This window comes from Carcharodon carcharias (assembly GCF_017639515.1).
Source record: "Carcharodon carcharias isolate sCarCar2 chromosome 33 unlocalized genomic scaffold, sCarCar2.pri SUPER_33_unloc_1, whole genome shotgun sequence".
Classification (NCBI taxonomy): domain Eukaryota; kingdom Metazoa; phylum Chordata; class Chondrichthyes; order Lamniformes; family Lamnidae; genus Carcharodon; species Carcharodon carcharias.
The window spans coordinates 745,904-761,064 of NW_024470690.1; the positions used below are offsets into that span (position 1 = coordinate 745,904).

The following is a 15,161-nucleotide window of genomic DNA, read 5'->3' on the forward strand; positions in this document are numbered from 1 at the left end:
TCTCACAATCTCTGCCCACCATCTAGTCCTCGGAGCCCTGGTAACATTTTACTGAATCTCCAAGGCTGATATATCCATTCTTGGCTGTAGTGCCCATAGTTGTACACAGTATTGCAGACGCTTTCCAGCCAGGGCTTTGAACAGCTGCAGCAACGCTTGCTCCCCTTTATATTCCTGCAGTCTTGTGGGATCTTGCTGTATACAAGCTGGCTATTGCTTTCTTACAATATAACAGTAACTGCATTTCACAAAGTACTTTTTATTCATTTATGGGATGTGGGCTTCACTGGCTGGGCCAGCATTTATTGCCCATCTCTAATTGCCCTTGAGAAGGTGGGGGTGAGCTGCCTTCTTGAACCGCTGCAGTCCATCTGGTGTAGGTACACCCACAGTGCTGTTAGGGAGGGAGTTCCAGGATTTTGACCCAGCGACAGTGAAGGAACGGTGATATATTTCCAAGTCAGGATGGTGAGTGACTTGGAGGGGAACTTCCAGGTGGTGGTGTTCCCATGTGTCTGCTGCCCTCGTCCTTCTAGATGGTAGTGGTCGTGGGTTTGGTAGATGCTGTCGAAGGAGCCTTGGTGAATTCCTGCAGTGCATCTTATAGATGGTACACACTGCTGCTACTGTGCATCGGTGATGCAGTGAGTGAATGTTTGTGGATATGGTGCCAATCAAACGGGGCTGCTTTGTCCTGGATGGAGTTGAGCTTCTTGAGTGTTGTGGGAGCTGCACTCATCCAGGCAAGTGGGGAGTATTCCATCACACTCCTGACTTGTGCCTTATAGATGGTGGACAGGCTTTGGAGAGTCAGGTGAGTTACAGGATTCCCAGCCTCCGACCTGCTCTTGCAGCCACAGTATTTATATGACATCCAGTTCAATTTCTGGTCAATGGTAACCCCAGGATGCTGATAGTGGGGGATTCAGTGATGGTAATGCCATTGAATGTCAAGGGGCAATGGCTAGATTCTCTCTTGTTGGAGATGGTCATTGCCTGGCACTTGTGTGGTACGAATGTTACTTGCCACTTGTCAGCCCAAGCCTGGATATTGTCCAGGTCTTGCTGCATTTGGACCTGGACATCCCCGTTTCTAACCTTACAATGAAAGGAAGATCATGAGCTGTGAAGCATCTTGGGAAGTGCTGAGATGAAAGATACTATCTCAATGCAAGTCTGAGTTTCTTTTTATTTAGGGGCTCTCAGATCGCAGTGAAGGTGGAGACAGAAATGTTACAGGACTGGGGTCTGAGGTACACTGATGAGGCAGCGGAGAAGTAGGTCCAGTTGAAACATGTGCTGGAACACACTGCCAGAGGTGCAATGAGCAATATGATAAATAGCAGAACTAGAGAGTGGGGAAATGGCTGGAATCTATTATTAAGGAAGTCTTCCCAATGCACTTAGAAAATCATTGTACAATCAGACAGAGTCCACATGGTTTTCCAAAAGGGAAACCATGTTTGACAAATTTATTGTAGTTTTTTGAGGATCTAACTAGTAGGGTAGATAAAGGGAAGCCAGCAGATGTTTAACAATCTGAAGTTGGCAGGCTGTGACTGGTGGAGTGCTGCAAGGGTCAGTGCTGGGGCCTCAGCTATTAACAATCTACATTACTGACTTAGACAAAGAGTAATGCCTCAGAGTTTGCTTACGATACAAAGCTAGGCAGGAATGCAAGCTGTGAGGAGGAGGCAGAGATGCTGCAAATGTGTTAGTGAGTGAGAAACAAGGTGGGAAATGAGTATAATGTGGGGAAGTGAGAGTTTCTTCACTTTTTTTGATAAAAAGTGTGCAACTTCCAAATGTTGATATTCAGAGAGACTGGGGTGTACTTGTACAAGGAACACAAAGTTAGCATTCAGGTACAGCAAGCAATTAGGAAGGCGACGACATGTTAGCCTTTATTGCTGAGAGATTGAAGTACAAGAATAAGGAAGGCTTGTTACATTTGTACAGGGCTTCAGGGAACAGGAGGTGCAGTTTAGTCTCCATACTTGAGGAAGGATTTGCTTGCATTAGAGGTGGTAGAGCGAAGGCGCACCAGATTTGTCCCTGAGAAAAAGATTGTCCTATGATGTGGGACTGAGTAAAATGCACATGGGATACAGGGTAATTTGATAACGTGGATTCAAAATTGGCTTAATTGTAGGGTGATGACAGAAGGATGCTTTAGTGACTGCAAGCCAGTGTCCAGTGGCGTACCACAGGGATCTGTGCTGGGTCCCCTATTATTCATCATTTATATAAACGACATAGATGACTATGTGGGGGGTAGGATTAGTAAGTTTGCGGATAACACAAAGATTGGCCGGGTGGTTAACAGTGAGGGTGAGTGTCTTGGGCTACAAGAAAATATAGACAGGATGGTCAAATGGGCAGATAAGTGGCAGATGGAATTTAATCCTGAAAAGTGTGAGGTGATACACTCTGGAAGGAGTAATTTGACAAGGAAGTATTCAATGAACGGCATGACACTAGGAAGTTCTGAGGAACAAAGGTACCTTGGCGTGTGTGTCCATAGATCTCTGAAGGCAGAGGGGCATATTAGTGGGGTGGTGAAAAAGGCATATGGGACACTTGCCTTTATCAATCGAGGCATAGATTACAAAAGTAGGGAGGTCATGTTGGATTTGTATAGAACCTTGGTGAGGCCACAGCTGGAGTACTGTGCGCAGTTCTGGTCGCCACATTATAGGAAGGATGTGATTGCACTGGAGGGGTTGCAGAGGAGATTCACCAGGATGTTGCCTGGGATGAAACATTTAAGTTATGAAGAGAGGTTGGATAGACTTGGGTTGTTTTCGTTGGAGCAGAGAAGACTGAGGGGTGACCTGATCGAGGTGTACAAGATTATGAGGGGCATGGACAGGGTGGATAGGGGGCAGCTGTTCCCCTTAGTTGAAGGGTCAGTCACGAGGGGGCATAAGTTCAAGGTGAGGGGCAGGAGGTTTAGGGGGGATGTGAGGAAAAACTTTTTTACCCAGAGGGTGGTGAAGGTCTGGAATGCGCTGCCTGGGAGGGTGGTGGAGGCGAGTTGCCTCACATCCTTTAAAAAGTACCTGGATGAGCACTTGGCACATCATAACATTCAAGGCTATGGGCCAAGTGCTGTTAAATGGGATTAGGTAGGTAGGTCAGGTGTTTCTCATGTGTCAGTTCAGACTCGAAGGGCCTCTTCTGCACTGTGATTGTGTGAAATTGGGCCTGTAAACTCTGCATTATAGAAAAATGAGAGGTAATCTCATTGAAACATACACGATTCTGAAGGGGCTTGACAGGGTAAACAGCAGGAGGTTATTTCCCCCCCATCTGGGGAATCAGGAGCACAATCTCAGGATAAGGGGCTGATCATTTAGGACTGAGATGGAGAAATTTCTTCACTCAAAGGGTTGCAAATCTTTGGAATTCTCTAGCCCACAGGATTGTGGATGCTCCATCTTTGAATACATTTAAGGTTGGGATAGACAGGTTTTTGGTCCCAAAGGGTATCAAGGGATATGGGAAGTGGGCAGGAATGTGGAGGTCAGCCATGATTGTATTGAATGGCGGAGCAGGTTTGATGGGCTGAATGCTCTATTACTCCTATTTCTTATGCTATTTTACACACCTCTGGAAAGCAATGGAATCATCCTATTATCTGTAACAAAGTGGGAAGGGAGTTTGGCCCAGTGGGATTCTTTCACATAGAGGTGAAGGAAGGGGTTTGGTCTACAGCAGGGGAAACCAGGAGGAGTCTGGTTCGTTGGAATTGTATACTATGGGAGCCAATGGAAAAAGGGTTTGGCCCAATGAGATTTTATGCAAATTGGAGTGAACAGAAATGGGTATGGGACACCAGGACTGTTTGCAGTGGAAGTGAATGGGTCAGTGTTTAGTCACTGAGATTGTATAAAAGAGGAGTTATTGGTCCAGAGATATTTTACGTCATGGGAGTGATTCAGGTGGGGTCAGTCCACTGAGATTCAGTTCAGTCCATTTAATAAGATTCCACGCCTCACCCCCATCCCCATCCCCACCACCCCAGAAGGTCACTCACCTGTTCACACTGACCGTACAGGTCAATCACCACGTAACATGGATTGGGAATGTCTTGGGCAGCCACACCTTGGTCCATTCCGTTAACAAACAGGTGCAGACCCTGGCTGTTGTCCACCAAGAGTCCAAGGATCGTTCCCTCTGGGCACGTGTCCAGGTTGGGACCATAATTGTCACAAATCTGAGAAAAAAATCGGGAGAGAAATAAACATGCTGGCACAACTCTGGGATACTCTTTATTTAATGGGTTATATTGGTTAACACTGAGCAGTCACTTCCTAGGCATCACTATCCTTGTTACCATCCTGCACAGATCAAGATGCCTGGCTCAACTCCAATTGGTGACCTGCTAAGACAGAATGTCGCAGCATAGAATGAGGCCATTCAGCCCTTCATGCCTCTGGAAGAACTACCCAGTCTCCTACTCTTTCCTTCCAATATTCTTCCTTTGAGTATTTCTCCATTTCTGACTTTGAAAGTTCCTATTGATCCCACTTCCAGGCAACACATTCCAGATCACAACAACCAACTGCACAGAGGGGAATTGTCTTGGATGACTCCACGTAACTTCCCTGTTATTTCAATTCTATCCTCTAGAAATAAGTTCTAGTGCTTTGTTTGCTATTGTTTTAAACAGAGTTATTAACCTGCAACACCATTTTTCAGTGATTCATGTGTCTGTAACTTTTAGTGGTTTGTATACCTGTGCTTTGAAGGACAACAAACTGGCCAGTACAGCTCACAATTCAATTTATCTTTGCCGAATCTCCTAGGCTAGATGCACCATCTGTGTGAAGTCTAACCAGGCCTGAGTGGCTTTGAGTTAGGGTAAGAGCTAAGAGCTGGTAGTTTCCTACTCATTGTAAGGAAACACATGGTTATTTCTGTTGTTTAAAATATGTGGTTAATATTTGGCTCTTGAATTATGGTTGAAGCTCACAAGTAAATGAGAGTCAGTGTAAACGATGTGCTTGCACATTCTGTCTTTTAAACCGACTGACACTACTGAGTAAAGGCTCACTTCAGGAAGTGCACAGATAAGGAGCAAAAATTCCTGGGATAATGCTGAGACAGGGTTCGGGTTGAAGGTGTGGGACTGCTTGGGGAGGTGGAGGGGGTGGGTCAAGATCGCAGGACTGGATGGGAGGGTAGCGTCTTGAGGGTGCCAATGACTACGCGGGGGTGGAGACCGGGCAAGGGGATATGGGGGGGGAGAGGCAAAGGCAAGGGGGAAGGGTCTGGGGGACACCAGGTGAGGGAGCAGCAGGCAAGGGGGCTTGGGCTGGCAGGAGCATTGAGATAACATTATGACTAAGTGAATATTACAGAATGTAGAAAAGAGCGATTATAAAGCAGATCTCTGTTGGAAACTTAAACATTCTTCAAAGAGTGTGATGTCACTCACGATTCCCAGAGTGTTCTTTATGCACGAGTCCTTAGACTTAGGGCTCTGTCTGCTGCTCTGTACATTGTCATACGATGAATATTTCAGAAGGATCATTATCACCGATATTACTGTCTCTAATCCTGCCATTAAAAGGGTAGGGATGATCTAACACTCCTGTTCAGCAGTCCTCAATGTAAACGTGATGTGGACTTTGCTGGCTGGGCCAGCATTTATTGCCCATCCCTAATTGCCCCTTGAGAAGGTGGGGGTGAGCTGCCTTCTTGAGCCGCTGCAGTCCATCTGGTGTAGGTACACCCACAGTGCTGTTAGGGAGGGAGTTCCAGGATTTTGACCCAGCGACAGTGAAGAAACGGTGATATATTTCCAAGTCAGGATGGTGAGTGACTGGGAGGGGAACTTCCAGGTGGTGATGTCTGCTGCCCTTGTCCTTCTAGATGGTAGTGGCTGTGCATTTGGAAGGTGATGTCTAAGGAGCCTAAGGGACCCATGTTAGAAAAATCAGGCCTTTGGGATGAGCCCATCCAGGGAGGACCCCATAAGAATAAGAAAGTTTGCAATTCTCACCTTTAATGAATTGTGAAACACAGAATCCCGCTGGATCAGCCAGGCAGAGCGTTTGATTGATGAGGCTGTGCCTGGAAAATTAAACCGTTCAGGAGAGTTTCCAATCACACCCAGCGACAGTGAAGAGGTCCACTGAGAGTTTAAACGATCAATCTGAATCTGAGGAGAAACACGTTTAAAAAAATCAACTAACCTGTGGTTTTCGACACTCCTGATCAGGATCTTCTGGTGAGGGAAATTCAGAACAAGGGATAATGATCTTAAAATTACAGCTAGGCCATTTCTGAACAGAGAGTAGTGAAAATCCAGAACTCTCTTTCCCAAAAGGCTGTGAATGCTGCTGGGATTTAGAGATCTTTGTTGGGTGGAGTTAAGGCAAGGATTGAGGTACAGATCAGCCCTGATCGAACTGAATGACAAACAGGCTGGTGGGTTTGAATGACATCCTCCTGCTGTTACTGTGTTCATATCAGTGCCTCTCTGGGGTGAAAATAAATCCCACTGATTGGAAAGTCCCAGGCCTAATGTACTGTTAGCTGATCTCAACCACATAAACAGTTGGGTGGCTCCAAGGGCCTTAGTGTCCATGGGCCCCAAAGGTCAGAAGTGCAGGGGGGGTGGGGAGGAAATCTCAGATCCTTGGACATCCCAAAGCATTTTCCAGCCCATGAATGGTTTCTGAAGTGCAGTCACTGTTATAATGTTGGAAACGTGGAAACCAATTTGCACACAGTAAGCTCCCTCAGGCAACAGCGAGATAATCACCAGGTGGCTTGGTCAGCACACCGTGGAGAAGTCCCCTGTCCTTCCTCAACAGCATGTTCAGGACTTCAGTTCAATGTTTCACCTGGAGGAAGGCACTGCTGACAGTGCAGCACTCTCTCAGCACTGAAGGAGAAGCAGGCTGGGTTATGAATGGGCTTGGGATAGGCTGGAGAAAGGAAGTGATGATAGATAAAAGAATAGCATCAATGGGATAGGGAGAGGCGCTTGCTCCATACTGCACTGGGAGCATCAGCATCTCTGGGGAGGGAGTGAAACCCTTGACCTTCTGTAGAAAGGAAACAGCCAGACTGGGTCCTGGCAACGGAATAGTGGAAAATAAAGCAAGGCATAAAACATAGGGAGCAAAAGCCTAAAAACGATTAATTTCAGAGAGAACCTTGGAGGAACTGGGCAATGCCACAGAGCAGAATAAATAAATGTTAAACACTTCAGCTTTGGCTGGGTGGAATGTTTGGGAGGAGGGGCCCAATTGTTATCTAGAGTATGGCAGGCCAGGATGGGCTGAATGGCCTCCCTTTGCCTGTATTTATTTCCTGAAGAGGCCGTACATGAGTAGAGAGTGAGTCCTTACCACGCACGGCTCACGCAGTAAGATTAGCATTCACCCGAAGCTCCCCCACCCCCTTACCTGAAAGAGCAGCTGCCGGGGCAATGGCTGAGCAGATGCCACCACACCTTGGTTGTAGCTGGCCACCCGGGTGGCAGTGTGGCCATTGTTGGACAGCAAGATGTTCCTGCCATGATTCTCCATGAACTCTACCGTGGCCATGAAGACGGACGTTTCATTTTCACACTGAAAGCGAAGCAGCATTCGATTAATAAAGAGTGCGGAGCTGTTCAGGGTGAAACAGATGAGGCTGAAATGCACCCACACCCCTGACACCCTCTTCCCCACCACCTGAAAACCAGTTCAGCTGCAGTCATACTGTCAACTACTCTCCATTTGAATTGGTACATGCCACGTTCAGTTAGGGAGGTGGAGAGGAGGCTAGTGTTGTAACATATTCTATTGCAGGCCCCCAACACTCCCAGGACATGTACAGTACGGGGTTGGATACAGAGTAAATCTCCCTCTACACTGTCCACATCAAACACTCCCAGGACAGGTAAAGCATGGGGTTAGATACAGAGTAAAGCTCCCTCTACACTGTCCACATCAAACACTCCCAGGACAGGTAAAGCATGGGGTTAGATACAGAGTAAAGGTCCCTCTACACTGTCCCCATCAAACACTCCCAGGACAGGTACAGCATGGGGTTAGATACAGAGTAAAGGTCCCTCTCTTGTGATTTGTGTCCTATAAGGAGAAAATATATACTGATAGGGTGTAAATATGTACTGTGTCTGATTATTAGTGAATATGTACTGGTAAGGGTTATCTGTGGAAAGGGGTCACTGTGGAAAGGGGTCACCGTGGAAAGGGGTCACCGTGGAAAGGGGTCACCGTGGAAAGGGGTCACCGTGGAAAGGGGTCACCGTGGAAAGGGGTCACCGTGGAAAGGGGTCACCGTGGAAAGGGGTCACCGTGGAAATGCATTGTGCGTCATCTTTCCTAGGGCGAGGATGTAGACTGCCCAAGGCAGAGGAGGCTTTGAACTCATTGAGAAGGATTAACTGGGCAGGGTTTTGAGAATGAGAGGCAGCCTAGTCGGCCCTTTGCTGGGATAGTGCTTTTGGACAAATGCGGGGGAATGACAAAAAAAAGCACAAGTTTATAGCTTAGATGCTTTTCTATAGGAAATGAGGAGAGCACACAAGGGAACAGAAAGGTATGCTGAAAGGTTGATATGAGGAGACTTGTGTGGACTATGAAGGCCAAATAGTCTGTCTGTTTTTCTGCTGTCAATCGAAGGTCCCTGGGAAATGGATAAAGTTACATTAGCGATGGAAGAACTATGTATAAATCATGGCAGTCACCCAATGGGTCTGAACAGAAATATACAGGCTGGAAAGTACCAAGTTTGCGCCCCATTCTGTGCTGAATGAGCTGATCAGAGCTGGGGTAGGAGTCTGGATGTTGGTCCAACAGGTCTCGGTGCTCCTGGGCTCCAGAGGGTAGAAAATGAGCCAGATTCCCTGGTCCAATTGTTACCCAGTGAATTTCCTGTCAAAAAAGTATGCAACAAGTGCCTGGGCCTGGACAGGATCGGTCTGGTATGTGATGCCCTCCCTGGATAAATAGCCCAGTGGCAGTGATCCCAGAGGGTGGGCAGGGGCCTGTACAAACTGTGTCCCAGTGAGAGTCAGTGCCCCTCGTGGAAAGGAAGGTAAAACAAAACATGGCCTTTCCTTACAGGACTCAGCTCTTCCTCCTCCTCGCTGCAGCTGTCCGATGACATTGAGGGCGGCTTCGTACTCTCTGTCTCCTCCAGTGCGCTGGAGCTCACGATGGACACTGACACAACCTTACCATACAAGTCTACAACTGCAAAAACATTCTGGAACGATGAGGTGGGGAGAGAGAGAGAGAGCGAAGAAATAATTTAATAAAAAGAACATTGAAACCTCTGGTCCTGCCAGGTTCAGGGCAGAATGTAATAAATAAACAGAAACAGGCCATTTGACCCAACTGCTGCATAAAACCCCACACGAACCTCCTCCTGGCAATTCCATCAACACATCCTTCTAATCCTTTCTCCCTCACCTACTTAACTAGCTTTCCTTTAAATACATCCACTTCCACCCACCACTCCTCCTGGTAGCGAGGCCCACATTCTCACCACTCTGTGGGTTAAGAAATTTTTCTATTCTTTAATTGAAGTTGGAGGGTATCATTTGTGAAAATGAACATTAGACAGCACCTTCCAAACCTGCAATCTCTGGCACTACCGAACAGGGGTGGTCAAACCGCAGCTGGTGAGCCGCATTTTCCACATAGAGTGTGCTCATTCCTCCACCAGCCGGGTGCAGTTTGTTCAGGCTCGCAAATTGGCTCCAGTGCAATGACCGAGGCAATAATTAAAAACCTAACTAAACTATTCACAGCAACCAAATCCATTCAGCTCTTTAACCCTGTTCAGCGGAAGTTCCTGGTATTACGCCGAGCAGTTAAGTTTTGCATGAATTGTGTTAATCTAACAGTGTAACGAATTACAGTGTGCGCATGATTAAAAACATGTCAACAAAGGGTACGATTTTCAGATAGCACCTTTGAGAGGTAGAGTTTCACCTGCTGGGAACACAGATTCTATGTTCAAGCAGCCAGAAATAGACAAGGAATGAGCACATTTTATTCTGAGCTGCTCAGGTCACCCCTCACCCACCACAGTGGTGACCAGGAGGGATTGAGGTAGCACAGGTTATTCTTGAAATCCAGTAAACCTGTGAATTTTTTACCCCAGTTGCACGCGATACAAATTGCTCCCCAAGTCCAATCAATTTGACATTAAACAGTTCTGCGGAGATCCTTTCCGTTTTATAATGAGCCACATGGTGGTGATGGAGTGAATTAAAGAAAGGTTGGGGAAGGCTCATGTGGAGTTTTATAAGGTTAATTTAAGAAAATTAATTGAAAACAGGTAAAATATAACAATTTGGATTTAGAAACTGTGCTACATGTACTTAATGGTTATTGAAGTTAAGAGAAAAGATAAACACTTACATATACTTTTCATACTATTTACACTTACATTTTTGTTAAATATATTACTTCATAAAAGTGTGTGCTACAGTAATAAAACTGTGTCTGTAAAGGTTATCCTTGTCTTGCAGCTCTCGAATGTCTGAAGAGTAGTATACGTGGCTCTAAGTGATCATCCCTGACATTGAAGGACAAGGGCAGCAGATACATGGGAATGTCACCACCTGCAATTTCCCCTCCACTCACCATCCTGACTTGGAAATATATCACCGTTCCTTCACTGTCGCTGGGTCAAAATCCTGAAACTCCCTCCCTAACAGCACCACATGGACTGCAGCGGTTCAAGAAGGCAGCTCACCACCACCACCACCAGCTTCTCAAGGGTAACGAGGGATGGGCAATAAATGATTTACTGGCCAGTGATGCTTACAGGCCAGGAATAAATACACAAAAAGCTCAAGACAGCCTCTTCAGGAAGACTATATCCTAGTCTGCTTTCTTGTTATGCATTTCAGTTTATAAGGAGAGGTTAATTCAAAAATCTACCAATTTGCTTCACTAAGTGAATGGTCAATCTATGGAACTGTAGAGAGATAATGGAAGCAGATATTCTTCAAATATAAATGATGTTGATTTCCTTCAGAAAACAATATTGTGTTACAGTATGAGAGTGATTTGTGGCATCATGTGGGGTGAGAGTAGTGTGAGAGGAAGATTGGCTGAGGCCCCCTGGATCCCAGAAGCTCTCCAAACACTGGGGGTTTACCTCACCTCATGTCTGGACAGGCTGGGGTTCTTTACCCTAAGAAGCAGAAGATTAAGAGGCCCAATCTGATAAAGGCTTGGCCTGATGAAGGGATTTCGATGGGGCTCGATGTTGAGATGTTTCCACTTGTGGGGGGAGACTAAGACCAGGAGGCTGTCAATACGAGAGCATCATTAAGAAATCCAATAAGGAATTCAGGAGAAACATCTTTACCCAGAGAGTTGGGGAGAATGTGGGTGTTAACTTGGTTTAGCCAATATAAGGGAATGGGCTGATTATCTGCAAACTACCAGCTCATGTTCTTTTTGTCAACTTGCCCTCAGGGTGTGGGTGTTGCTGGAAAGACTGGCATTTACTTCCAGTGACACCTGAGGTGGGGGAGTTAGGCTTCCTTGACATGGCAATTCTTTGTGCAAGGTGCAGCTTGCTTGGCAACTTCACAGGGATAGCAGGCAGTGCAAGAAGCAGGCAAGGGCTGGGCCTGAACAACACTGGCCACCTTTCCTCTTGCCAGTCCACCGAGATGACCAATGACGATACCAACCGCTTGATCAGCAGCCTGTGCTCCATGAACTAAACGTCACTGCTGCTCCACACTGGCATAGCACAAGGCCAGGAAACCTCCTTCATTTAACCAGAGCTGCCGAGGTACAGAGCAAACGGAAGAGGCAATTTCAACCCTCAAGTCTGTCCCACCAATCCATTAGGTCATGGGCTGGTCCACATTTTAGTTTCCTCAACGCACCTTGGCTTCATAGCCCTTACTCCCCATACCCATAGCCTCTCAATCTCAGCTTTGACACTTTCCATCGATCCTCCAGACCTCAGCTTTACGAGGGCGGGGGGAGAGTTCCGGATTTTCCCCGCTCTTTGTGTGAGGAAGTGCTTCCTGACATCACCCCTGAACGGCCTGGCTCAGATTTGAAGGTTCTGCCCCTTGTTCTGGACTCCCTCCCCCAGCCACCAGGGGAAATAGTTTCTCTCTATCAACCCGAACAAATCCTTTAATCATCTTCAACCCCCCGAGTAGATCACCCCTTAATCTTCTAAACTCGAGGGAATACAAGCCCAGTCTGTGTAACCTGTCCTTATAATTTAACTCTTTGAGCTCCGGTTCACTCTGGTGAATCTGCGCTGTACCCTCTCCAAGGTCCATATATCCTTCCTGAGGCATCGTGCTCAGGACTGAACACGGCTATTCCAGATGGGGACTGACCAGAGCTCTGTAGCTGGAACACGACTTCTAGCCCTGTGTATTCCATCACCCTGGAGATAAGGGACAACAACTAAGCCTTGAGAGTTATTTTATGCAGTGATAATGATACCCTCTTCACAGTACCGAACTTTTCACTGTTTGGAAAATAGCCTGCTGAATCTTTCTGGAGGGGCAAAGATGTTTGCCCATCCTGAGCTCCAGGGTTACCCATGTTAACTGGAGGTCTCTTACCTTGGCGATGCCTGCTCCAGCCACACCCATGTCCTCTCCATCAACTAAAACATGCATGGTGTCATCACTGGCACGTTTCACGCCAACTCGGTTGCCAACCTGTGAGAAAAGGCATGAAGTGAGAAGAGTGGCAATCTCAGCCAAAGCCACATGGTGTCAGAAGGCGACTGTGTATTCTGCAGAGGCACAGGTTAGCCATGCACAGGGTGTGTGGGGTCAAACCTGGCTACAAACTTTCCCCTCTCCACTTGTGGTCCACGTGGGTACCAACGACATAGGTAAGGTGAGGAAGGAGGTTCTGCTTAGGGATTATGAGCAGAATTAAAAAGCAGAACTTCAAAGGCAAGGGATTATTACCTGAGCGACAAGCAAATTGGCGGGGGCTGAAAGATTGGGAGAAATGGGTTTCGATTCAGGGAGAGCTGGTACTGCAGAAGTGGCAGCTGTCCTGTTGGGATGGTCTTCACCTGAACCATGCTGGGATGAGCGTTCTACTGATTCATATAAGTAGCGTGGTAGAGAGGGCTTTAAACTAAATTGTCAGGGTGAGTGGGGGAGGGAGGATCACGTGAGAGGTGATGTGGCAAATTAAAGGGAAGCAACGAAGTGGTAGAGGAGTGGTGACTTGGAAAGCGATAACCAGAATGTGGCAGGAAGGGACAGAGAGTACAAACTTAAGGCCAGAGATTGCAAAAATGGTAACAAGGCAGAGTTAAAGGCTCTGGATCGGAATGCATGCAGCATTTGTAACAAAATGGACCAAGTGACCAAGGCTTGGGCCTGAACATTGAAGGATATTTAACATTTTAAAAAAGACAGGAAGCTTGGAAAAAGTGATGGGGTAGCCCCATTAATTAAGGATGCCATTAGCATGGGAGTGAGGAATGACCATAACTCGAAAGAGCAAGAGGTAGGATCAGTCTGGGTAGAGATAACAAATAGGAAAGGTACAAAGTCACATGTGAGAGTTGTTTATAGGCCCCCTTGGAGTAGTTACATGACAGGACAGAGTATATATAGGGTGTAACAAGAAGTACAGCAATAATCATGGGTCACTTTAATCTACATGTAGATTGGGCAAATGAGATGGGCAAGGTAGCCTGGAACATGAGTTCCTGGAGTGAATCCGGGACACTTTCTTAGAGCCATCCATTCGAGAACCAACTGGAACAGGCTATTCTCAAGCTGGTAATGAGCAATCAGACAAGATTCATCAATAACCTCAGAGTGAAGGAGCCTCTACCCAACAGCAATCATAACATTTTAGAATATTATGTTCAGTTTGAAGGGGAGAAGTGGGGATCTAAGACTAGTGTTTAAAACAAATCAAGGTAATTATAAGGGTATGAAGGCAGAGCTAAGGTGAACTGGGAAACCAGGTTATAAGGTAGGACAGTAGAGATGGAGTGACAATTATTAAAGATCTCCTTAAAAGCTTCTCAGCAAAGATTCATCCCAGTGAGAAAGAAAGACTCTGAGAAGGATGCATTGTCCTTGGCTGAATAAGGAAATTAAGGATAGCATCAAATTGAAACAAACACTGTACAAATCTGCGAAGATTAGTGGTAGGTTGGAAAATTGGTCAGGTTTTAAAAGCCAGCAAAGAATGACTAAAAAAACTAATAAAGAGAAAATAGAGTATGAGAGAAAACTAGCTCGTAATATAAAAGCAGATAGTAAGAGTTTCGACAAGTATTTCAATAGGAAAAGAGTGACTAAAGCCAGTGTTGGTCCGAGTGAATCTGGAGTATTGATAATGGAAATAAGGCAATGGTGGAGGCATTGAACAGGTATTGTGTGTGCCTGTCTTCACATGGATGGTCAAATGGGCAGATAAGTGGCAGATGGAATTTAATCCTGAAAAGTGTAAGGTGATATGATACACTTTGAAAGGAGTAATTTGACAAGGAAGTATTCAATGAACGGCATGACACTAGGAAGTTCTGAGGAACAAAGGTACGTTGGCGTGTGTGTCCATTGATTTCTGAAGGCGGAGGGGCAGGTTAGTGGGGTGGTGAAAAAGGCATATGGGACACTTGCCTTTATCAATCGAGGCATAGATTACAAAAGTAGGGAGGTCATGTTGGAGTTGTATAGAACCTTGGTGAGACCACAGCTGGAGTACTGTGTGCAGTTCTGGTCGCCACATTATAGAAAGGATGTGATTGCACTGGAGGGGGTGCAGAGGAGATTCACCAGGATGTTGCCTGGGATGAAACATTTAAGTTATGAAGAGAGGTTGGATAGACTTGGGTTGTTTTTGTTGGAGCAGAGAAGACTGAGGGGTGACCTGATCGAGGTGTACAAGATTATGAGGGGCATGGACAGGGTGGATAGGGGGCAGCTGTTCCCCTTAGTTGAAGGGTCAGTCACGAGGGGGCATAAGTTCAAGGTGAGGGGCAGGAGGTTTAGGGGGGATGTGAGGCAAAACTTTTTTACCCATAGGGTGGTGACGGTCTGGAATGCGCTGTCTGGGAGGGTGGTGGAGGTGGGTTGTCTCACATCCTTTAAAATGTACCTGGATGAGCACTTGACACATCATAACATTCAAGGCTATGGGCCAAGTGCCGGT

General features: G+C 46.4%; 1 protein-coding gene across 4 annotated transcripts in view; it reads right to left on the reverse strand.

Moving 5' to 3' along the window:
* Positions 1-15,161, reverse strand: part of neurl4 (neuralized E3 ubiquitin protein ligase 4) — a 250,673-nt gene that overhangs the window by 20,784 nt on the left and 214,728 nt on the right. For all 4 annotated transcript variants that reach the window (XM_041181342.1, XM_041181341.1, XM_041181340.1 and 1 more), the window contains exons 18-22: positions 12,590-12,688; positions 9,091-9,234; positions 7,425-7,589; positions 6,011-6,169; positions 4,040-4,219 (exon numbers count right to left, since the gene is read on the reverse strand). In XM_041181342.1, the coding sequence (XP_041037276.1) occupies positions 4,040-4,219; positions 6,011-6,169; positions 7,425-7,589; positions 9,091-9,234; positions 12,590-12,688 (747 nt within the window). The remainder of the gene's footprint in view (positions 1-4,039; positions 4,220-6,010; positions 6,170-7,424; positions 7,590-9,090; positions 9,235-12,589; positions 12,689-15,161) is intronic.